This window comes from Canis aureus, chromosome 33 (genome assembly GCF_053574225.1).
Source record: "Canis aureus isolate CA01 chromosome 33, VMU_Caureus_v.1.0, whole genome shotgun sequence".
In the NCBI taxonomy this organism is placed as follows: domain Eukaryota; kingdom Metazoa; phylum Chordata; class Mammalia; order Carnivora; family Canidae; genus Canis; species Canis aureus.
Genome location: NC_135643.1, coordinates 2,465,229 through 2,489,101, shown reverse-complemented (window position 1 = coordinate 2,489,101; position 23,873 = coordinate 2,465,229). Strand labels below are relative to the sequence as shown.

At 36.0% G+C, this 23,873-nt stretch overlaps 1 protein-coding gene across 6 annotated transcripts in view; it reads left to right on the top strand.

The window, feature by feature from the left end:
• Nucleotides 1-23,873, top strand: part of CNOT6L (CCR4-NOT transcription complex subunit 6 like) — a 113,673-nt gene that overhangs the window by 81,233 nt on the left and 8,567 nt on the right. For 5 of the 6 annotated variants that reach the window (XM_077882602.1, XM_077882603.1, XM_077882606.1 and 2 more), the window contains exons 9-11: nt 9,666-9,817; nt 15,385-15,612; nt 19,445-19,647. In XM_077882602.1, the coding sequence (XP_077738728.1) occupies nt 9,666-9,817; nt 15,385-15,612; nt 19,445-19,647 (583 nt within the window). The remainder of the gene's footprint in view (nt 1-9,665; nt 9,818-15,384; nt 15,613-19,444; nt 19,648-23,873) is intronic. The other variant, XM_077882607.1, reaches the window with a different exon arrangement.

Here is a 23,873-nt window from a genome sequence, read left to right as displayed (position 1 = left end):
TGTATCCTCATTTTTATAGATGAGGAAACCAAGGTACAGAAAGTAGTATGGCTCCATAGTCAGTGCTTTTAACCATAGTGCTAAACTTTAATTTTTAGGTTTCTTGTTGATCTTCCATTATTACTTGTATGTCTTAGAAGGTTACCTCACTTAGAAAAATTACCTTGAATTTGTTGTTTGTTACCTATATTCATATATACATTTACTCCAAACACCATAATTGAAAAAAGAGTACTGGTAATATTAACATAAAACATCAAGTTCTTTTTCCATTTGCCATTGTTTCTTCCCAAAGGAAGATAATATAATTTTTATCATTCCCTTCACAATTTGAGAGGAAAATCTAAAATGCCTTGATAATTTACTAGAGATGATTAACTAACAAATATGACTATTGTCTAGGGGAACTTTAAACAATTAAGTATTTGAAAATCGATGCTTGAATTATTAAAAATGCTATGAGTTAGTTAAGGGATGAACACATAGGAAATACTTAGGTGCATCATTAGATTTTCTTCCAGACATCAACTCTTTTTGCCTGAATAATAACCTGGATCTAGTAACAGATTAATATCTTTATTATATTCTCTTCTGAGTAGTATCAAATAGTTGTTGATGTCATAGGACCTAACTATCCAATGCCAAACTATTTGAAATTTAATACAAAGTATACTACCATGTTTATTCTACTCTTCCTTCAGGTTGGAGACATAATACAATGCAAAGAAAAGAATTGTGAAGCCTGGTGGTTCTCCTACTTATGTAGCTATATAACCTTGAATGAGTCACTTACCCTTTCCGGGCTTATTTCCTCATTTGTATATATTTGTATATTACCATCTAAGATAATTTTTTTTAATTTTTATTTATTTATGATAGTCACAGAGAGAGAGAGAGGCAGAGACGCAGGCAGAGGGAGGAGCAGGCTCCATGCACCAGGCCCCGATGTGGGATTCGATCCCGGGTCTCCAGGATCGCGCCCTGGGCCAAAGGCAGGCGCCAAACCGCTGCGCCACCCAGAGATCCCTTTTTTTTTTCAATTTTTTAAAAAAAATGTATTTATGATAGTCACAGAGAGAGAGAAAGAGAGAGAGAGAGAGAGGCAGAGACATAGTAGGCAGAGGGAGAAGCAGGCTCCATGCACCGGGAGCCCGATGTGGGATTCGATCCCGAGTCTCTAGGATCGCGCCCTGGGCCAAAGGCAGGCACCAAACCGCTGCGCCACCCAGGGATCCCAATTTCTTTATGTAGTTAACAAAACTGACAAAGTCAAAATATAGCTGTAGGAAGAGTACTTAAAGTCTCATTCTTCTAAAACCCCAGAGTATCTCATAATTCCTAATCTTCATTGATGACAGTTTTTCCCTTTGTGGAAGATGGTGGTACAGAGTAGGTAACAATAAATAGAAACTATAATAATTACTGTTTTTAGCAAAATGCTATAATAAGAATTTCTTCTCTATTTCTAAAATAGAATACAATAAAATAATATACTTGTAGTATATTCATTGTAGTTTAGTCTTCGGGGTTTCAGAAAGCACTTTAAGATTTGGCAAGACCTTTTGGTTATCATGACAAATTTTTTTGGGTGGTTAGATGCATGGATACCAGAAAATAAAAGTTTCAATTCATAAAATTCTAGAAGTCAACTTTTGCTTGTCCTTTATCTCAGTAACTATTATTTTAAGTGCAAAGTATTTTATAAACTACATAGATGGATTTTTTTGTTCTTGTGTGTGTACAGAAAGACTGCTACTATAGATAACTTTTTTAGACTCAGAAACTTAAATTTCCTCTTACCATATTTTGTCTGTATACTTAGCAGTTAGTAGAAATGGGCTTGGATCCAGATGCAGAGTTGAAAATGGAGAAATTGAAATTGAAAATGGAGAAAAATGGAGACAAAGATCTAGATAATAGACTTATTTGCTGTTCCTGAAGTCTTATATATTGTTTTGCTTGCTCATAGTTGACATTCACCAATGATTTAATCACATCACAGCCCATAAAATTACTTCTAGATCACAAGCTAGGGAAAAAAATGAATTATCTCATTGTTCTGTTTGAAGCACTGTTTTGGACATGTTTTTCCTGTATTTGAAAGATTCAACCTAATAATCTTTCTCAAATCATGTAAGAAGGGTGTGGGGTCTTTGGTTTTTGATTATGTCAGTCTTTATTATATATGATGTCTTTATGCCCATTTAACTTTCATATAAGACTTTCAGGAGGTAAATAGGAGAATTCTTAGACTGAAAAAAAAGCATGAAGATTAATGTTTATAGCATCTGTGTTCTACATATACAATAGGAATGATAAAATGAATTTAAATAGAGACAAGTTACAAGATTTTACATGTTACCAAGGCTTGATGGTTTAGATTAGTGAGTGAAAAGTAACTATAAACCAGTATGTTTTATTCCAAACATCTAATAGAAGGAATGAGGAAGATATCCCTGTATGTCAAAATGTCACCTATGAGACAAAGTCAAAGCATAGCGGAGTGTGTTTGGTTATGTGTTGGAGGGGAAATTAAGAAATAGTATTAGTAAGGTAGTATGGATGGAATATGGATAATTATTTCTTATTATATTATGAATATATTATAAATACAGTGTAACACAAAAACAAGACAAATTGTAGGAGACGGCAATGATCTGCACTAGTGCTGGAGATTTTCTTAGAGTACCTGAAAAGTTTTTACCATTCAAGAAGCATATCTTGCTCTTAATTCTCACTGTAAAGAAGGAACTTTCTTTGATTGCTTAGTTCTCAGCTATCTCTTTGGTTCTTCAACTACTGGTGAAGGGGCATTTGGATGGTGCAGTTGGTTAAGCATCTAACTCTTGGTTTCAGCTCATCAGGGTTGTGAGATGAAGGCCTGCATCAGGCTCTGCACTCTGCTTGTGTGCTTGCAGACCACCCCCACCCCCACATGTGTGCTTGCTCTCTCTCTAATAAGTAAATCTAAAAAACAAAACAAATAATTGGTGAAGCTGAAATGATAAGATTCAAGAATGTGACCCTGTCCTCTTTTGTATTTGTAAGGGCCAAGGAAGGGAGTGTTAGTTATAAGGATGTACATACTATACTTTGTTCAGGAAAACTGTGTTTATTTTTATGAACTTTTTGAAGCCACAGACATTAAAAAACATACTTTAAGAAGATTGGAAGTAAAAGTCAAAAGTGAGGCAATACAATCATTAATTATACCAATTAGGAAGTAAGTTGAAGGGTAGGTAGAAGCATGTCATAAACTGAATAATTGTTCAGGATTCATTTTTAAATGAAGAAAAGTCAGTAACCAAGCATGTATTTTAAAAACAAGTTGGCTGAATCTGTGATCTTTGCTAAGAAGACTAAGAAAAAGCAGAGGCTTGGTGAAAATGCTTAGGCAATGAGAAGGATATTTTAAATACCATGCACTGTAAAGAAGGGATATACCCATTGTGAATTGTATAATCACTAATTGAGGATCAAGGTAAAAAACAGCTGTACAACTTCTATTTTGCTTTCATGATCTCTATTGAGAATTATCTTCAAAGTGGAAAGACTAAAGACGAAGTGAAGAGGAGATTGGTAAGCCAAGAGTCACTAAACTGCCTGAACTAGTTAGGTTTCCAAATCAAGATAATTACATTCCGTGGTAATAAAAGATCTTGCAAAAGTATGACTACAGAGCTGACATGGGTAATCTATTATGAATCTTGAAGTGTAGGAGAAGTTCCTAGGATATTGAAAATGAACAAACCCATGTTATTTTTCAAAAAGATAAGGTAGTTTGATGTTCCCCAATGGAAGGGAGCAGGAAAGAAATCAAATTGGGCGTAGAAAACAGAATTGTGTTATAAGCCTACAGCCTCAGCTGATCCTGCCTGTTAGCTTTGGAGCTGAAATGGTCTGTGAGAGTTAACCCAGGAGGGATCAAAATCCCTAAACTTTTATCTTTTGCTTTCGATATATAACTGGATGTAGATCACTCCTGGAAGTCCTTGACCTTGAGTGAGGTAGGTTTTTGCAGCTGGAGCAATTCCTGAAGGGTTGATGAGGAATCTGGACAGTGTGTTTCATATTCATCCCTTTGCAAAGTTTTTGCAAGTTATAGGATTAAAACATACGAAGTACCTATCACAAGTTTTTTTTTTAAGATTTTATTTATTTATTCATGAGAGACACAGAGAGGGGGGCAGAGACATAGGCAGAGGGAGTGGCAGGCTCCATGCAGGGAGCCTGATGTAGGACTTGATCCTGGGACTCCAGCATCACTGCTCGAGCCGAAGGCAGATGCTTAACTGCTTAGCCACCCAGGTATCCCCCTATCACAATTTTGACACAAAGTAGATATATCCTCAGTAATGGGCAGCATGTATTATTTTTATTATTGGTTCTGTCCTATTGAGAATTTCGATTATTTAAGGGAAGACCAATAAACACACATAAGATTTGTGAAAACCAAAAGGAGGGAGGGATATTTAATCTTTTAGAAAAAAAGAATGAAGCTTCAAGTGTCCTAATCAGTGACTTCTCTGACATCAGCAATAGCAAATTTTTTCTAAATAGGTCTCCTGAGTCAAAGAAAATAAAAGCAAAAATAAATTATTAGGGCTATATCGAAATGAAAACTTTTGCACAGCAAAGGAAATAATCAATAGAACTAAGAAGTAAACTATAGAATGAGGAAAGATATTTGCAAATGACATATCGGATAAAGGGTTAGTATCCAAAATATATAAAGAACCATACAACTCAACACCCCAAAATACCAAATAATCCAATTAAAAAATGGGTACAAGACATGAACAAATATTTCTGAAAGATGACATACAAATGGCCAATAGGCACATGAAAAGATGCTCATTGTCACTTATCAAGGAAATACAAGTTAAAACTACAATGAAATGTCACCTCACACTTGTCAGAATGCCCAAAATCAACAACACAAGAAGGAACAGGTGTTGGTGAGGATGTGGAGAAAGAGGAATCCTCTTACACTGTTGGTGGGAATGCAAACTGGTGCAACCACTCTGGAAAACAGTATGGAAGTTCTTCAAAAGGTTAAAAATAGAACTACCCTATGATCTAGCAGTTGCACTACTGAATATTTCTGAAAGAATACAAAAAACACTAGTTCAGAGGGATGCATTTTACACCTATGTTTATAGAAGCACTATGTACAATAGCCAAGATATAGAAGCAGACCAGGTGTCCATTGATTGACGAAGAAAGAAAGATTTGGGGTGTGTGTGTGTATCTGTGTATGTAATGGAATATTATTCAGCCACGAAAATGAATGAAATCTTGCCATTTGCAAGGACATGTATGGAGCTAGAGATTATTAAACTAAGTGAAATAAATCAGAGGAAGACAAACACCATATGATTTCACTCATATGTGGTATTTAAGAAACAAAACAAATAAGCAAAGGGAGGAGAAAGATAAACCAAGAAACAGACTCTTTAACTAAAGAGAAGAAACTGATGGTTACCAGAGGGGAGGGAGATAAGTGGGCGGATGGGTGAAATAGGTGATGGCTGTAAGGGAGTACATTTATGATAAGCACTGGGTGACATATGGAATTGTTGAATCACTATATCATACACCTAAAACTAATACAACACTGTGTATATTAACTGGAATTAAAATAAAAATTTTAAAAAATAACAAAGTATCCTTAATATGAGTGGCTTAATGAGAGTGGCTGAACTAATGAATAGAAAGTCATGAAATGATACTCAACAGAAATAAAGTGGCTACACTTAGATTATTAAGGGAAGGGAAAGAGTGAGGGATACAGTCATTTGAGAGTACAGAAAAATATTTATGTGAAAATGTTCATAATGGCATTAGTTATAATAGCTCAAATCAGAAGCAATTTAAATGTCTGCCACAGAATGTTAAATTATGGTGAGTCTGTATAGTGAACTATAATACATTTCATATATACTGGTTTTGAATATTTAATTTTATAAGTCCTTCTGATAGAATGTTTATTAATAAACCAGAATATAAAATTATAGAGTATTATAATTGTATAGGAATATTTGCATGAAAATGCATGGAGAAAGGTCTGGGGAAATATATTGACTTGTTAGGATATTTGGTTGCAGGTAACTCTCAATTTTCTTTGTATTTTTCCTTGTTCCCAAATCTGTGCAATATGTATATTGCACATTTTTTCCCCACTTATTTGTTGATAAGCATTTATGAAATGCGGAACTGAAGAGACCTGGTTTAAGAGGGAAAAAGTCCAGGAAGTTTTAGTTACATCTTAGTTCTCATTTGGTTTATGATTAATATGGCTTTCCCCAAAGTGCAGTTTCAGTCTTTATTAACAAAAATACGGTCCAAAATGAAGACCTCACTACTTCATTTATGCCCAATTCTAGATACTGTACCTTTGGGAAAACTTGAGATGTTCAGGTGAACAACTGTCTCACACCATATATCATGTAAAGAATTGGCCATTTCTGGGACACCTGGATGGCTCAGTGGTTGAGCATATGCCTTTGGCTTAGGTCGTGATCCTGGAGCCTGGATATCGAATACCCTATCGGGTTCTCTGCAGGCAGCCTGCTTCTCCCTCTGCCTATGTCTCTTCCTCTCTCTCTCTCTCTGTCTCTCATGAATAAATAAATATTTTTTAAAAATTGGCCATTTCTTAGAAAAGATGTGATTGGATATTTAAAGTAGTGGCAAGTAGAAGAGATACTAGGTTTTATTCTATATTTGCTTAAGGAAAATATCTAGATCTAGATTAAATGGAAGTTAGGTACGGGGAAACAAATTTTAGTTAACAAAGACATTTCTAACTATTAGATACCCCCCTCCCTCATAACAACCTGACTTTGGTAGAAGTAAAATATTCCAGTACTAACAATATTACCATTAAGCAGGATTTTTATACTTTTTTTTTTTAGACATGCCTTTATTTATTTATTTTTTTAATTTTTATTTATTTATGATAGTCACACACACACAGAGACACAGAGAGAGAGAGAGACAGAGGCACAGGCAGAGGGAGAAGCAGGCTCCATGCACCGGGAGCCTGACGTGGGATTCGATCCCGGGTCTCCAGGATCACGCCCTGGGCCAAAGGCAGGCACCAAACCCCTGCGCCACCCAGGGATCCCCGGAATTTTATACTTTTAAAAAAATATATTTTATTTATTTATTCATGAGAGACACACAGAGGCGGAGACACAGGCAGAGGGAGAAGCAGGCTCCATGCAGGGAGCCCAATGTGGGACTCGATCCCGGAACTTGAGCCAAAGGCAGATGGTCAACCACTGAGCCACCCAGGTGTCCCTTTTTATACTTTCTTACAAGGTTCCTGTAAATACACCTTAAGAGTTCTGTAAATATTTAGAATATATTTCAAAAAGTAAATACAAATAAATTATAATTTTAAAATAATATATTCACTCAAATATTTCAAATACCTATTTTTAACACTTTGGAAATTAATAAATATGTTTTGGATGTGCTGCTTAGTTGAATTGTTTTGGTGTAGACCTCTGAATCAAGTTTTTACCTACATGCTAAGGTTTTCTGAGTTCAAGGTCAGTTATTTGCAAATTATATCTGTGTGTCTCTGTGGATCAGGATTTTTATTAATACTTTATAACCCAAACAAAAATGCAGAAATACTACTCAGCCATTAGAAACGACAAATACCCACCATTTGCTTGGACGTGGAGGGACCTGGAGGGTATTATGCTGAGTGAAATAAGTCAATCGGAGAAGGACAAACATTATATGGTCTCATTCATTTGGGGAATATAAAAATTAGTGAAAGGGAATGAAAAGGAGAGGAGAGAAAATGAGTGAAAATATCAGTCCCTGAGGGTGACAAAACATGAAAGATACCTAATTCTGGGAAATGAATAAGGGGTAGTGGAAGGGGAAGTGGGCAGGGGGTTGGAATGACTGGGTGATGGGCACTGAGCAGGGCACTTGGCAGGATGAGCACTGGGTGTTATGCTGTATGTTGGCAAATTGAACTCCAATAAATTAAAAAAAAAAATATACACTACAGCCTGTAGAAAAATAATCTTCCAAGAGGAAAGAAAGACATGGTTTCCAGAGAAGACTCTTAAGCATTTTGAATGAATAAAAGAGGTTCTGCTTACGAAAAAGCAGAAATAAGTTGGATGCAGGGACTGATAACAAGACTATGATCTATACCCTTCGATTTGAAATTTTTATACTCATAAAAACGTATTGTTTTCAGTGATTGATTTAGTCAAACATAATACTTTATGTACGAGAATCTTACCAGAAATTGTTTGAAAAAGATGTTCTGCTTAGATGTTTGGAAAAGTCTGGTATGGAGGATCGTCAAGTCTACCTAGAGCATACTTTGAATCTTCCTTCTCTTTATTACTCTTGCCCTTGTTCTTCTCCGTGCATGAGAACTTCAGAATTGGGGCAGGGAAAGGAGTACTGTTTTTATCTAGCACAGTGTCCTGCAGCATAGTAAGATTTTAGTCTGTATTTATAAAGAGATGAATACATGCTTCAGTTTCAAAGCTAGGAGGAAGATGGGGTGGAAGCCTGTTAAAAGAACAAAGGTGTCTTCTGTCCACATAGTACTTAGGGAAAAGTAATTATATTTAGTTGGTTTTGGCCATTTATAAATATCTTACAAACCTAATAAAACTAGGCTGTAAGTGGTTAAATGGCTTGCCCTAAAGTCATACTGCTATTAAATGTCAGTGCTAGATTCAATTCTATTAAGTCCTATAAATCTACAATACTTAGTTTGGAAGTAAAGAAAGAAAATACTATTCATGCAGAAACTATACAGGGAGAGTCATTTTTCACCTTATAGAAGCTGTCTTTCTGAACCCTTACATATGTGAGAAAGTATGTATTCCACCTTTTTATACTATAAAAAGCATTCCACCTTTTTATAGTAAAGATCAGATGAAAAGATTGGCTTCTCCTTAGTTGAGATATGGGTGTGACAAATAACTTTTTTGTGTGTGTGACAAATATCTTTTTTTTTTTAAAAGATTTTATTTATTTATCCATGAGAGAGACAGAGAAAGAGAAAGAGAGAAAGAGGCAGAGACACAGGCAGAGGGAGAAGCAGGCTCCATACAGGGAGCCTGACTTGGGACTCAATCCCAGGTGTCCAAGATCATGCCCTGGGCTGAAGGTGGCGCTAAACCGCTCGGCCACCGAGGCTACCCTGTGACAGATATCTTGATGTGGTAAGAATAAAACTGCAAACAGCAGGGTAGTTAAATTTTATTTTGTTCTTTTTCATTAATCTATTGACTAGTTAAGGTTGTGTTCACCTTTAAATATCAGAAAGTTTATCAGAAAGTTCTAACAATAGCTTAAAGAAATGAGAGAAGGGCAATTTTCTCACATCAGTCCAGAACTGGTTCAGCTGCTTCCCAGTCCATAGTGGGTTAGCTTTTGCCCTCCTGCTTCTTACCACATGGATAAACATATAAAAGGGCAAAGAGATATGTATGCAGTCTTTGCTAGGTGGCACTTCTTATGTCCCCCTGGCCAGGACTAATGCATGTCCCCTTGCAGATGGAAAATGACTAGGGAGATAGTGAACAGTGTATCTTTTGCTCCCTCATTTAATGTCTTTCAGCATGATAGTCCAGGTATCTACTATTACACTAATAATGCATTGTGCCTTTTAGATTTACATTGGTGCAAAAGCATACAGTGGAATTTAACCAAGTGGCAATGGCTAATTCAGATGGATCCGAAGCTATGCTGAACAGAGTGATGACAAAAGATAATATTGGTGTCGCTGTGGTATTAGAGGTCCACAAGGAACTATTTGGAACAGGTGAGTGCAGTTTAAAATATTCTTACTAAAAATAAATACCATCTCATGCTTTCCCATCTCAAGTACACAGACTCTTGCTTATTTATTGCACAGTTATTTTTTTTCTTTTTGTCTTTAAGAAAGCTTAAGGGAAATGGGCAGGAAAATAGGACTAATTATGTAAACCATCATATATATCTAGGGATATTACTTACCAGGTAATCTGTAAAAAGGAAAGTCTTTAATATGCCATTATTTCCAAAAGGCTATTTAAAGTAGGAAATGCTTAGTTGGCTCAGTTTGGAAATTATAATGAGTTGGTTCTCTTTTTAACCATATTTTTAGCTTCTTGAGTGCGAAATCTTTTATCTTTAAGGTTAAGTACTTGGCAAGTTTTCTCTAATTTCTTTGTTATATCTCAGTCATTACTGGGATAAGAGCAGGATCTTTTATCTACCTGGTAGTTATCTTTTGCATTTTAGATTATTTATAGCTTCCTTCAAAGTCAGAAACTCAATATGTACTTTGCATATCCAGACCTTTTTTTCCCCTTTCTCCTGCCTGCCTTTGAGCATTTCACTGTTTACTTAATTAGTATATTTTAGGCAAGAGCAAGGAGATGTTAAGACCACATTAGGGCTTTATTTGTAAACTTTTTTTAAAATACTTATCATAGAAGAAAAGATGTTTGTCTTGAGTATTGATTTGGATTATTCAGACCATACCTATCTGTCCAAACCTTTTCTCTCTGGTATTCAGTTTATCCATCATCAAATAATCTTTGATATTTTATTTTAAATTTTTCTTCTTTTTTGGCCTTTCCCTTTTTACCTACTGTTATGTCCTTTGCAGTCTCATTCTTTTCAAAAGTTAGGTACCTCTTTTTCTGGTAACATGAAAATTGAATTTCTTTTGAAGTTTTATTCTTTTAATTTTCAGAAGAGTAATTATAAATTATACAGCAGACTGTTTCGTATTTTGAAATATGTCTCTTACTTCTATAAGAGGAATTTAATATTATAGAAGGTGCTTATGGCTCCATTGTTTTTAATAGTTCCTTAATCTCAAAAAATATTTATTTATTTATTTATTTAGATAGAGTGTGTGCACTCAAGCAGACAGAGTGCGTGCAAGCAAGCACAGCAAGGGGAACAGCAGGCAGAGGGAGGGAGAGGGAGAAGCAGACTCCCCGTTCAGCAGGGAGCCTGATGCAGGCTCCATTCCAGGACCTTGGGACTACAACCTGATCCGGAGGCAGACACTTAACCGACTGAGCCACCCAGGCACCCAGTAGTTTTGTTTTGTTTTGTTTTGTTTTGTTTTTCTTTTCTTTTTTTTTTAATTTTTATTTATTTATGATAGAGAGAGAGAGAGAGAGGCAGAGACATAGGCAGAAGGAGAGGCAGGCTCCATGCACCGGGAGCCCGATGTGGGATTCGATCCCGGGTCTCCAGGATCGCGCCCTGGGCCAAAGGCAGGCGCCAAACCGCTGCGCCACCCAGGGATCCCTTGTTTTGTTTTTCTTTAAGATTTTACTTATTTATTCATGAGAGACAGAGAGAGGCAGAGACACAGGCAGAGGGAGAAGCAGACTCCATGTAGGCAGCCCAACGTGGGACTTGATCCTAGGACTCCAGGATCACGCTCTGGGCTGAAGGCAGGCGCTAAACCACTGTGCCACCCAGGGATCCGGTACCCAGTAGTTTTTAATTTTAATATAGTGAACATTTAATCTATAGCCAGAAATGACACTATAAAACTTCTCAGAAAAGAGTAAAACTTAGAGAATTTGGGCTGTTAGATTTTATCTTATTACATTGCTTTAAATGGACTATTTCTATATTTGTAAATCATATATCCGATAAAGAATTAATATCTAAAATATATAAATAAGTCATAAAGCTCAATAGGAAGAAAATGAACACTCAGATTAAAATTTGAGCAGAGGTACTGAAGAGACATATCTCCAAAGAAGACAGAGATGGCCATCAGGCACATGCAAAGATATTCAACATCACTAATCATCAGGGAAATGGAAATCAGAACCACAATGAAGTATCACCTCATACCTTAATATGGCTATTATTAAAAGGACAAGAAATAACAAGTCTTGATGAGGATGTGGAGGAAAGAGAACCCTTATATACTTGGTGGAAATATAAACTGGTATAACCACTATGGGAACCAGTATGGAGATTCCACAAAAAAAAAGTTAAAAAAGAAATACTATGTGATCCAGCAATTCCACTTTTGGGTGTTTATCCAAAGAAGATGAAAATACTAACTTGAAAAGAGATAGGCATCTCCATGTTCATTGGAACATTATTTACAATAGCCATGACATGGAAGCAACCTAAGTGTCCATCAACAGGTGAATGGCTAAAAAAAAGGTAGTATGAAATGCTATTTAGTTATAAAAAAGAATATCTGCCATTTGCATGACATGGATGGACCTTGAGAGTATTATGCTAAATAGAATAAGTCAGAGAAAGAAATATTTTATAACCTCACTTATATGTGGAATCTAAAAAACAAAACAAATGAAGAGACAACAAAATCAAAATCATAGATACAGAAAATAGAATGGTGATTCCCAGAGGGGAGAGGGACTGGGGAGTGAGCAAAATGAGTGAAGTGGATCAAGAGGTACAAACTTCTACTTATAAAATAAATAAGTTATGGGGATATGTACAGCATGAGGGGGCTATAGTCATTCATATATTTTTTTTAAATTTGAGAATGTATGTGCACAAGTGGGGAGAGGAGCAGAGGGAAAGGTAGATGCAGATTCCCTGCTGAGCAGGGAGCTCACCACGGAACTCAATCCCAGGATCCTGAGATCATGACCTGAGCAGAAGGCAGATGCTTAACCAGCAAGCCACCCAGGTGCCCTAGTCATTCATGTTGTAAAGTGTACTTGAAAGTTGCCAAGAGAGTAAATCCCAAGAGTTTAACTTTATACGGTGACAGATGGTAACTAGACTTACTGTAGTGATCATTTTGCAATGTATACAAATATTGAATCATTATGTTGTACATCTGAAAGCATTATTATATTAATTATACCTAAATAGAATTTTTAAAAAATGACTACTTCTGTCACATATAACAGACAGTTCAGTTACTTGTTTATTATTCAACATTGAAGGTAAGTTCCTTTTCACTTTACTAAGATATAATAAACTTTATCAAAATAGTAGACTTAGAAAATTAGGTCTTTTTCTGTAGAGTTTATATTTTCAATAGAAAAATTTAAGAGGCATTTCTCTAGATTTTTTGGTAGTTTTGATTTTCTGGAAATTACAGTTAATATACAGTATAATATTTCAGGTATAGAATTTAGTGATTCATTACTTACATACAGTATTCAGTGCTCATCACAAGTGCCCTCCTTAATACCCATTACCCATTTAACCTATCCCTTCACTCCCCTCCAGCAACCCTGAGTGTGTTCTCTATGGTTAAGAGTCTGTTTTCTGGTTTGCCTCTCTTTCCGCCCCCCTCCCCCTCAATCTTCATTTGGTTTTTTCTTTAAGTTCCACATATGAGTGAAATCATATGTATGGTATTTGTTTTTCTCTGACTGGCTTATTTCACGTAACATCAAACTCCATCCACATCATTGTGAATGGCAGGATTTAATTCTTTTTGATGCTGAGTAATATTTCATTTGTGTGTGTGTGTGTATGTATATCTTTATCCATTCATCAGTAGGTGGACATTTGGGCTCTTTCCATAATTTGGCTATTGTTGGTAATGCTGCTGTAAACATTGGGGTGCATGTATCCCTTCAAAACGGTATTTTTGTATCCTTTGATCCTCATAGTGCAACTGCTGGATCATAGGGTAATTCTATAGAAATTTTAATAAAAAATGAATTTTGCATGTTTACTAATATTGCAGTAGTACAAAAGTATATAAAAAGAAGTTCCTTATCTCATTCATACTCTTTAGGAAAAGCTCTTGCTAATTTCTTTACTCATTACTGATATAGACTGTATGTATGTAGATTTATTTATTTATTTATTTATTTATTTATTTTAGTTTTATTTATTTATTTATTTTTATTTTTATTTATTTATTTTTTTACTTATGATAGTCACACACACAGAGAGAGAGAGAGGCAGAGACACAGGCAGAGGGAGAAGCAGGCTCCATGCACCGGGAGCCCGATGTGGGATTCAATCCCGGGTCTCCAGGATCGCGCCCTGGGCCAAAGGCAGGCGCTAAACCGCTGTGCCACCCAGGGATCCCTATTTTTTGTAGTTTTATTTAAATGGCCTCATACCATGCCTACTGAGCTTTGTATTTTAAATATTTTTGATTATCTTTCTCTGCCTGTACATGGTAACCAAGTTTTAATGTTCACAATTTTTAATATATTATATATTTTGTTTCCCATTTTGAAAGTTAATACTATGTTAATACTTATTTTGACAAAATTTTAAAAACAGAATTTTAGGGGGAAGAAAGAACCTCACATATTTTCTAATTGCATTTCTCACTTTCCAAATGAACCTGAGTACCAAAGGTTACGTGACCATCCCAACACGAAAATAAACAGTAAAACAGCCAGATTTAAAACCCCAAGTGTCCACATTTTGAGAGCACACTATCCCCTAAGTCTCCATTTTAAAATTACTTTATTTGGGTGTTGTTTTTATTTTGTTTTATTTTTTTAGAGATTTTATTTATTATTCATGAGACACAGAGAGAGAGAGAGGCAGAGACACAGGCAGAGGGAAAAGCAGGCTCCATGCAGGAAGCCCAATGTGGGACTTGATCCCAAGACCCCAGAATCACACCCTGAGCCAAAGGCAGACACTCAACCACTGAGCCATCCAGGTGCCCTATTTGGGTGTTTGGTATGAATTTGTTTTAGTAGGAAACTTTCTTCCTTAGTTAATTTGTATAAATTAATATATATAGTATTACTGCCTTTTATTGTCGATCCATCACTGATTTGCTCAGGAAGTGCAAGGTGAATTGAGTACTGGGCAGTGGGAAGAATTTAAGTTAAGGTTTAGGTAATTCAAATAACTGAAAGCCTGCCTCACTAGGTAATTGTGATCTTTAAATGATAGCTATTTAAAGTGCTTGTTTACCTCAAGAACTCAGCAAATCAAGGCACTAAAATCAAATGTTGATTATATCATGATAAAATTCTTAACTTGGGTGTATAAGAGCAGAAATTGGCAAACTTTTTCTGTAAAGGGGCAGATAGTTAATATTTTAGTCTCTGTGGGTCACCTACAGTCTCTGTCAGTCTTTCAAAGAAATTTTTGTAGAATCCTTTAAAAATGTAGCACCAGGCTTATTATATCCTATAGGCTGTACAAAAATAGGTGGTGGGCCAGGTTTAGTTTGTGGCTGCAGTTTGTCTACCCTGATCTAGAGGAGTAATTCCCATGTTGGAATTATCAGAATCTTAGCACTTTAGCTTCTAAGACATTATGAGATAAAAGGGAAGGTATAAATTAATGGGAAAAAAATAAGGAGCTACAGGGTTTGGGGAGAAAACCTTAAGCTAATTGCTTTTTGGATATATAAAGCATAATCTTACCTTTTTTTCTACTGTTTAAATTTAGGTATGAAGCCTATTCATGCTGCAGACAAACAGCTGCTTATAGTGGCAAATGCCCACATGCATTGGGACCCAGAGTATTCTGATGTGAAACTCATCCAGACCATGATGTTTGTCTCAGAGGTTAAAAACATTCTGGAGAAAGCCTCTAGTAGGCCTGGCAGCCCAACTGCAGATCCTAATTCCATCCCGCTGGTGCTATGTGCAGATCTTAACTCATTGCCAGATTCAGGTATTTATGACATCATTTCCTTTTGCTTTTAGTTTTGCTTTAGCTTCTAGTTGAAGGGCTAGCTTGCTCTTAACTTTTGAGTGGAGAATTTTTCTGTGAAATTAGGGAATGTATTAGTAAGAATCCAGGGATAATAAGACATGGGGTAATTGCAGAAAGTTTAGTAAAGAAGCTATTTCCAAAAATTTGTACAGGGTTAAGGCAGTACTCTATTACTAAGGGAATTAGGTACTCTATACCACATCTACACCTCAACGTTTGGAGAGTGGTGGGAACTGTTACCAGAACTTAGAAAAAGTAATTATAAAGAGAGGATTATGTAGTAGGAGTGATGGCTTTGAGTTAACTGATACTATTAATCTCTGACATCAACAAAAAGGGAGCCAGGGGTAATATATCCCCCTGTCTCACTCTACTGTCCTGCCAGTGCTGCCCATTGACCAAATTCAACTAGAAGGTAGAGTGGGGTGGGGGGGTTTGCTGTTGATGCAAGTAAAAAATCAGCATCCTGAGGCACCGAGTGCAATGGAGAAGAAACAACGAGGAAATATTCAGCACGAGTAGTTTAATAAGCTTGGCAACTTTTTTTTTTTTTTTTTTGAGGATCTGATGCTGCTTGCTAATCAGCTCTTTTATTACATAGTTAACTAAACAAGCAAGTAGAGAAGCTTTTTTTTTCCAATTGTTTTTTTTTATTTCTTTTTATTGGAATTCAATTTGCCAACATATAGCATAACACCCAGTGCTCATCCCGCCAAGTGCCCCCCTCAGTGCCCATCACCCAGTCACCCCAACCCCCCACCCACCTCCCCTTCCACTACCCCTTGTTCATTTCCCAGAGTTAGGTGTCTCTCATGTTTTGTCACCCTCACTGATATTTTCACTCATTTTCTTTCCTTTCCCTTTATTCCCTTTCACTATTATTTATATTCCCCACATGAATGAGAACATATAATGTTTGTCCTTCTCCGACTGACTTACTTCACTCAGCATAATACCCTCCAGTTCCATCCATGTTGAAGCAAATGGTGGGTATTTGTCGTTTCTAATGGCTGAGGAATATTCCATTGTATACATAGACCACATCTTCTTTATCCATTCATCTTTCGATGGACACCGAGGCTCCTTCCACAGTTTGGCTATTGTGGACATTGCTGCTAGAAACATCAGGGTGCAGGCGTCCCGGCGTTTCACTGCATCTATATCTTTGGGGTAAATCCCCAGCAGTGCAATTGCTGGGTCATAGGGCAGATCTATTTTTAACTCTTTGAGGAACCTCCACACAGTTTTCCAGAGTGGCTGCACCAGGTCACATTCCCACCAACAGTGCAAGAGAGTCCCCTTTCTCCGCATCCTCTCCAACATTTGTGGTTTCCTGCCTTGTTAATTTTCCCCATTCTGACTGGTGTGAGGTGGTATCTCATTGTGGTTTTGATTTGTATTTCCCTATGGCCAGTGATGCGGAGCATTTTCTCATGTGCATGTTGGCCATGTCTATGTCTTCCTCTGTGAGATTTCTGTTCATGTCTTTCGGCCATTTCATGATTGGATTGTTTGTTCCTTTGCTGTTGAGTTTAATAAGTTCTTTATAGATCTTGGATACAGTCCTTTATCTGATAGGTCATTTGCAAATATCCTCTCCCATTCTGTAGGTTGTCTTCTAGTTTTGTTGACTGTTTCTTTTGCTGTGCAAAAGCTTATCTTGATGAAGTCCCAATAATTCATTTTTGCTTCTGTTTCTCTTGCCTTCATGGATGTATCTTGCAAGAAGTTGCTGTGGCCAAGTTCAAAAAGGGTGTTGCCTGTGTTCTTCTCTAGGATTTTGATGGAATCTTGCCTCACATTTATATCTTTCATCCATTTTGAGTTTATCTTTGTGTCTGGTGTAAGAGAATGGTCTATTGAAGAGACTGTCTTTTTTTCCAGTGGATAGTCTTTGCTTTGTCGAGTATTAGTTGACCATAAAGTTGAGGAACCACTTCGGGATTCGCTATTCTGTTCCATTGATCTATGTGTCTGTTTTTGTGCCACTACCATACTGTCTTCATAACAATGAGACTGAAGAAAGAGAAATTAAGGAGTCAATCCCATTTACAATTGCACCCAAAAGCATAAGATACCTAGGAATAAACCTAACCAAAGAGGTAAAGGATCTATACCCTAAAAACTACAGAACGCTTCTGAAAGAAATTGAGGAAGACATAAAGAGATGGAAAAATTTTCCATACTCATGGATTGGAAGAATTAATATTGTGAAAATGTCAGTGTTACCCAGGGCAATTTACACATTTAATGCTTGGCAACTTTTCAATGAATTCATTAAATGATATATGAATACTGATAATTAGATGCAGAAAGCTGATCCACATTCTCCTTGGATTTGACATTACTTCTTGAGCTATACTAAACCACTTTAAATCCTAATTTATATTATTTCAGATCTTTGTAAAAAATCAGTTCTGCATTTTAGATATTAAAGTTCAAATGTGAGACATTTAAGTGTTACTGTTTTTCTATTACGTAGCATATTCTAAATTTTTTATATTTTCAGTAAACTTTTAAATTATTTGAAATTATCACTCAACAATAAATGTGAACCCAAGTGCTTCAATTTTCGTAAGTCACAAATCTAGAAAATATCTTTACTTTTTCTCCTTAGCAAATGCTGAAATCATCCTTTTGCATACTTGTCTTTAGCCCCTAGCCCAATTGGCACCTTAACCACGTCTTCCTTTCTCAGTCCTTTTTTGAGTTGAAATCCTCTCAAATATGTTTCCCCCATTTCATTTGATTTGTATAAGCTGTCATTGACAGTGCAGCGTGGTGAGCTGATTCTAGAGCCAGACTGCCAGGGTTGGATCCTGCTTCTACCACTTACAGGTGCAATCTGTAAGTTCCTCATTTTTAAATAAGGGAATAATTTTAGCCACCACATAAAGTTGTTTGTGAGGTTTAAGTGTGTAAAGTACTTAAAACAGTGCCTGGCATATAGTAAATGCTAGATACATGATAGCTCCTTTTCACAGTACTGATACTGTGCTCATCACTTATTCATTATATGTTGCTGTCATTCCTGATCACAGATAGAAAGAGATAGCTAACAGTATCAATCATTATCATCAGCAGCAGCAGCAGCGGCAGCAGCATTGTGATATATTTTTCATATTTACTTGTTAAATGGAAGCAGTGTATTTTGTGAATGGTTCTACTTTAGCTTTTATACATATTTAATATTTTTTACCAAGTAGTTTTTTTGTAGCATATAATGTCCCTTATATAGTATCAGACTAAAAGAATTCACTATAGTTCAAAATAAAGAATACTTTCTACCTAATATAGACATTGAAATATTGAAGATGCAAAGTCTATTTTTGTTGTAAATGACTTTTTATTATGTATGCTATATTATACATATTCCTGAAAGTTGTTGATTGACTGCAGAGGATAGTGAGATACTAATGAGATAGTGGTTTAGGATAATATTCTAAAGCCTTCAAGGTTAAGTCTTTCTTGGTGAATGCCACCTTTGCCTCAAGGAATCTTCTTTAGTTTGAAGAACCCATTAAAAAACTGAAGATATTTCTGGATGATCCTGATACTTTGTTTTGGAACAGGCAAATACCCTCCAGTTTGATTTAACCATATGAAGTTATTGATGTTTGATTTTTTTTAACAACCAACCACCACAAAAAGGCAGTTTCATATATGGCTCAACCTAATTAAGCTGCTCTGAACCTGGTATATCCACCTGATAATGAAATTTTGGTCGTATAGTCTTATATTAAGGTCTAAATGCTAAATGGTAGTATTTCTTCTTTCTCTTTTCTGTTAGGTGTTGTGGAATATTTGAGCAATGGAGGAGTAGCTGACAACCATAAGGACTTCAAGGAACTAAGGTACAATGAGTGTCTTATGAACTTCAGCTGCAATGGGAAGAATGGAAGCTCAGAAGGGAGAATCACACATGGCTTCCAACTGAAGAGCGCCTATGAAAATAACTTGATGCCTTACACCAATTACACCTTTGATTTCAAAGTGAGTAACAGTCTTTGAGCTGATATAGAAATTATTTTAAATACAAACATAGGATAAGAAAGACCTGTATTATTTATGCTTAATTGTATAATCTTCAGGAATTTTTAGATTCTCAAAATGCCTTGAAATATGCTACTAAATGTCAGGGGGTTTGTTAGCTTTGTTTTTTGTTATTGCTAACTTGAGAATTTTTTTGAACCCTTGTTTTCCACATTTCAAGTAATGCTAATAAACAGCCCAAACTCCCAAAATGCCTACTATGTGCCAGGCACTGTTCAGAACACTTTATATTTATTAATATAGTTAATCTTCATATTTATTAATATAATTACTCCCTAACTTTCAGTAAGAATCTAAATAATAGGCAACTTGATATGGGTATATGAGTAAGTTTACTTTGAATGAATTTATATAATATTCTCAAAGAATTTTCTTAGTAATTTTCATAGATGTCTTATCTATCTTTAAATTTTCCAAATTTCTTTGGGAGATGGGGTTAGAGAGGGTCTGTTTTTTTTTACACACACACTCACACACTCACACACACACACACACACACACACACACAGCCCTCTATTGATGTAGTCAAACTAATATATTCCCAGGCAGTGGAACACTCCAGCTTATTAATAAAAGGAAAAGAGAGATATTTTTTCAAGATAAAAAAATTTAGAGGGCATATTTAGAGGACATATTGTTCTTTAGAAAGATTGACTGTGTGTGGGATGCCTGGGTGGCTCAGCGGTTTAGTGTCTGTCTTCAGCCCAGGGTGTGATCCTTGAGTCCTGGGATCGATCCCACATCGGGCTCCCTGCATGGAGCCTGTTTCTCCCTCCGCTATGTCTCTGAGTCTCTCATGGATAAATAAATAAATTAAATTAAATAAAAAAAGAAATAAAGATTGTAGTGGTTTTCTGTAACTAAGATTACTTTCCTGTTGCCAATTATCTGATCAGTCTTTCAGACTATAGTTCTCCATTATACTTCTGTTTGACTTTCCGGCATTTCAGGCATCTATATTAAAATCTTATACTTTCCTGGAAAAAATACAGGTGTTAGAAAGTGGTTTGGTGTAAGAAGCCTAGGGGTCATATATAAAAATACCAAAGAAAAATTTTGAAATGAGCTCTTTCACATCTCCAAAATCTTTTTATGTTTTTATTTTCAGTGATTGTTGTTAGCCCCTTTCTAAGGAACAAATTGGAGGAGGAGGAAGGGAAATTGCTGTGATGTTATTAGTCAACTTTGTAATCATAAAGTGGAGAAAAAATTGCTTAGAATAAATTGAATCTAATTTTAGTACTTGCTGTTAGAGTAGATAGAGATATCCCCAGTGATAGTTCGTTTTGTTCAAATCACTCATATGCAGTAATGTGCTAGTAGATATTTAATAACCAGCTTTCCCAGAAAAAGAAACCCTAACTTGCAGTGTTTGTTGATTTCTGTGGTGTAAGTATTCCCCACTATGGTAGATTTCAAGCTCCCAACCTAATACCATTGAATTCAGAATTGAGATGAAACACTAAGAAAGCAGGTACAGCTGGCTGTAGCATACCACTGCTCTTGTGCAAGCTTAAAGGAAAACCTCTAGACTTAATGATCCACAGTTTACTATACGTTAATTTCTGTCCTTGTGACTATAGTGATATATAATACATCTTTGCCAGCACAACCCAGAAAATCCAAATTAAAATTCCCTAAAATGTTTAATAATTCTGCTACTCTTGTTGTTTTGGCATGGGTGTGGTAGAAAGACCAAATTTCTACCTCATCTAGGCTTTGATAAAGGTTATTTTTCCTTGTCCATCAATGGAAATTAGAGAAACAAAATTTGGGATATTCACCTAAGCCATCTTTCTTAACCATCTAATTGTTTTAAATTCCTTTGTTGTTATTTCTTCAAAAGATTTTACATGTGGTGATAATTTGAATCAAAAATTGTACTGAACCATTTACATTGTCCAAAGAGGTACAGGAAAAGAACCTAAAGCACATGACTCAGAGAGTGTTTGATGTTTGAATATGTAGGTTAGGATGAGACAGAAGGACAGCGCTATAAATCCATGAGAGACAGGTGTGTACAGGAAGATAAATACACTGGCTGGCTTGATAGATAGATGGATGGGATGGGAGAGTGGGAGGAGATTTAAAGATAGGATGACCAGAGAACAAACCAAGGGCATACCTAACAACAGAAAATGAAGCTTTTAGTCCTAATAACAGTGAGTGTTTCAGTTTTATGTAAAGCATTTTATGCCATCCCAGTATTGAAGGCAATCAGTAAAAAAGGAAAGATAGTATCAGACATAAAAAATGTCATGTAATTAACATTACATACAGTTCCAAATACAGAATTCTGCCATTACATCAGTGGAGTGTTGTTAAATTTTATTTTATTTATTTTTTTTTTTTGTTAAATTTTATTTACTTGACTTATAGCATCTGTTTACTTTCTTGGTCCTTGAATAAGTTAGAAATGTAGAAAAGTGATATTAGAACTCAGATGCAGGGGTGCCTGGGTGGCTTAGCTGGTTAAGCATCTGCTTTTGGTTCAGGTCATGACCCTGGGGCCCTGGGATTGAGCCCCATGTTGGGCTCTGCTCAGTGGAGAGCTCCCTTCTCCCTCTCCCTCTGCCTGCTGCTCCCCCTTGCTTCTCTGAGCTCTCTCTCTGTGTCAGATAAATAAAATCTTAAAAAAAAGAGACCTCTCTAAAATAAAATAAATAAATAAATAAAATAAAAAAATAAAAAATAAATAAAATAAAAAAAAATAAAATTAAAAAAAAAAAAAAGAGAGACCTCTCGAGTGAGGGGAGAGAGGTTTCGTGTTGTTTAGAACTCAGACGAATTTAATCTAGAAATGATTTGGGATGTACCAAAGGATGGGTAAGCCATTTAGGACAATTGCTTGTAGACCAGGTGTCTTAGTGATAGCTAACAGAATATGGGCCATAGACTGTGTGGGTGATAAGCAACAAAAGTTTATTGATCACAGTGCTGGAGGCTGGAAGTATAAGATCAGGGCACCAGCATGGTCAGGCTCAGATTAGGATTTTCTGGATTGCAGAGAGCTGTTTTTTTGTATCCTCACTAGGCAGAGAGTCTGAGAGAACTCTCTGGGGTCTCTTTATAGAGCATTAATCCCACTCATGAGAACACTACCTTAATGATCTAATTACCTCCCCAAAGACCCACCTCCTATTTCCATCATGTTAGGAATTAGGATTTCAGAGTGTGAATTTTGGGGGGACAGAAACCTTCAGACTGTAACAACAGGTAAATTGAATCAACATCTTAATGCAGATTTGCTGCCACCACTATTGCTGCTGCTGCTCTTTGCCCCACCAATCTAAGGGTGTACCTGAACCAGTTAATGAAAAAAGGACACTTTTCCTATTTTGTCAAGTAGTAAATCTTTCTCTATTAGAGTATATAATTTTCTCACATTCTTTTATAAGTAAAACTTATTAGCATAATGTTAGCTCATAAACTATTTCCATTATTCTTTTTTTTTCAAATACAGTTCTATAAACTTACTATAGTCTTTACTAATATTAAGGCTACTTCCCCACATTGTAGCCTTTGAAAAAAAAGTTTGAATTAAAAAATGTTAAGAATCATTAGTCTAATAACCTACTTTGTGGGTTTGACAGTATGTAAATGTACATACATATGTACAAATATTTGGGTGAGTTTGCAGATAGGACCTTACTAAGGGTTTTGATAAGAGCTTTTACTCTGGATGTTTCAAATTAAGAAAATAGTTAAAAGTGATTCCTCCAGTTAAATGTGTCTTACTCTCTAGAGTGTTTAACATCTTCTTGGGGCCTGTGTGTGCAAAGGATTCTATAAGTCTAGCAGCTAGTGTGCATAATGGCACTCTTAAGAAGTGATACAGGAGATTTATTCAACCTAAGTAACAGAGTATTTCATTTATGTTTTATTTATAGTTGAAACAAAAGTGGTCTCATAAAGACAAATCCACTCTGACCCTTTTCCTAAAATGTCACTGCAAAACTGGGCATTAGCCAAAACGAAAGGATAATGCTTTGTACTATCATTTTTTTTTAACTGTTTAGACTTTGAGTATTCATGGCAAAAAGTCCTTCCTTGGAATCAAGTAGGTACCTTTTTGTGGCAAAATTAAGGTTTCTAAATGTTGAATGAGGCCCTCTTGCTCAAAAGCACAATCTCATTATTTTGGTCTTGGTCAACAAACTGAGGTA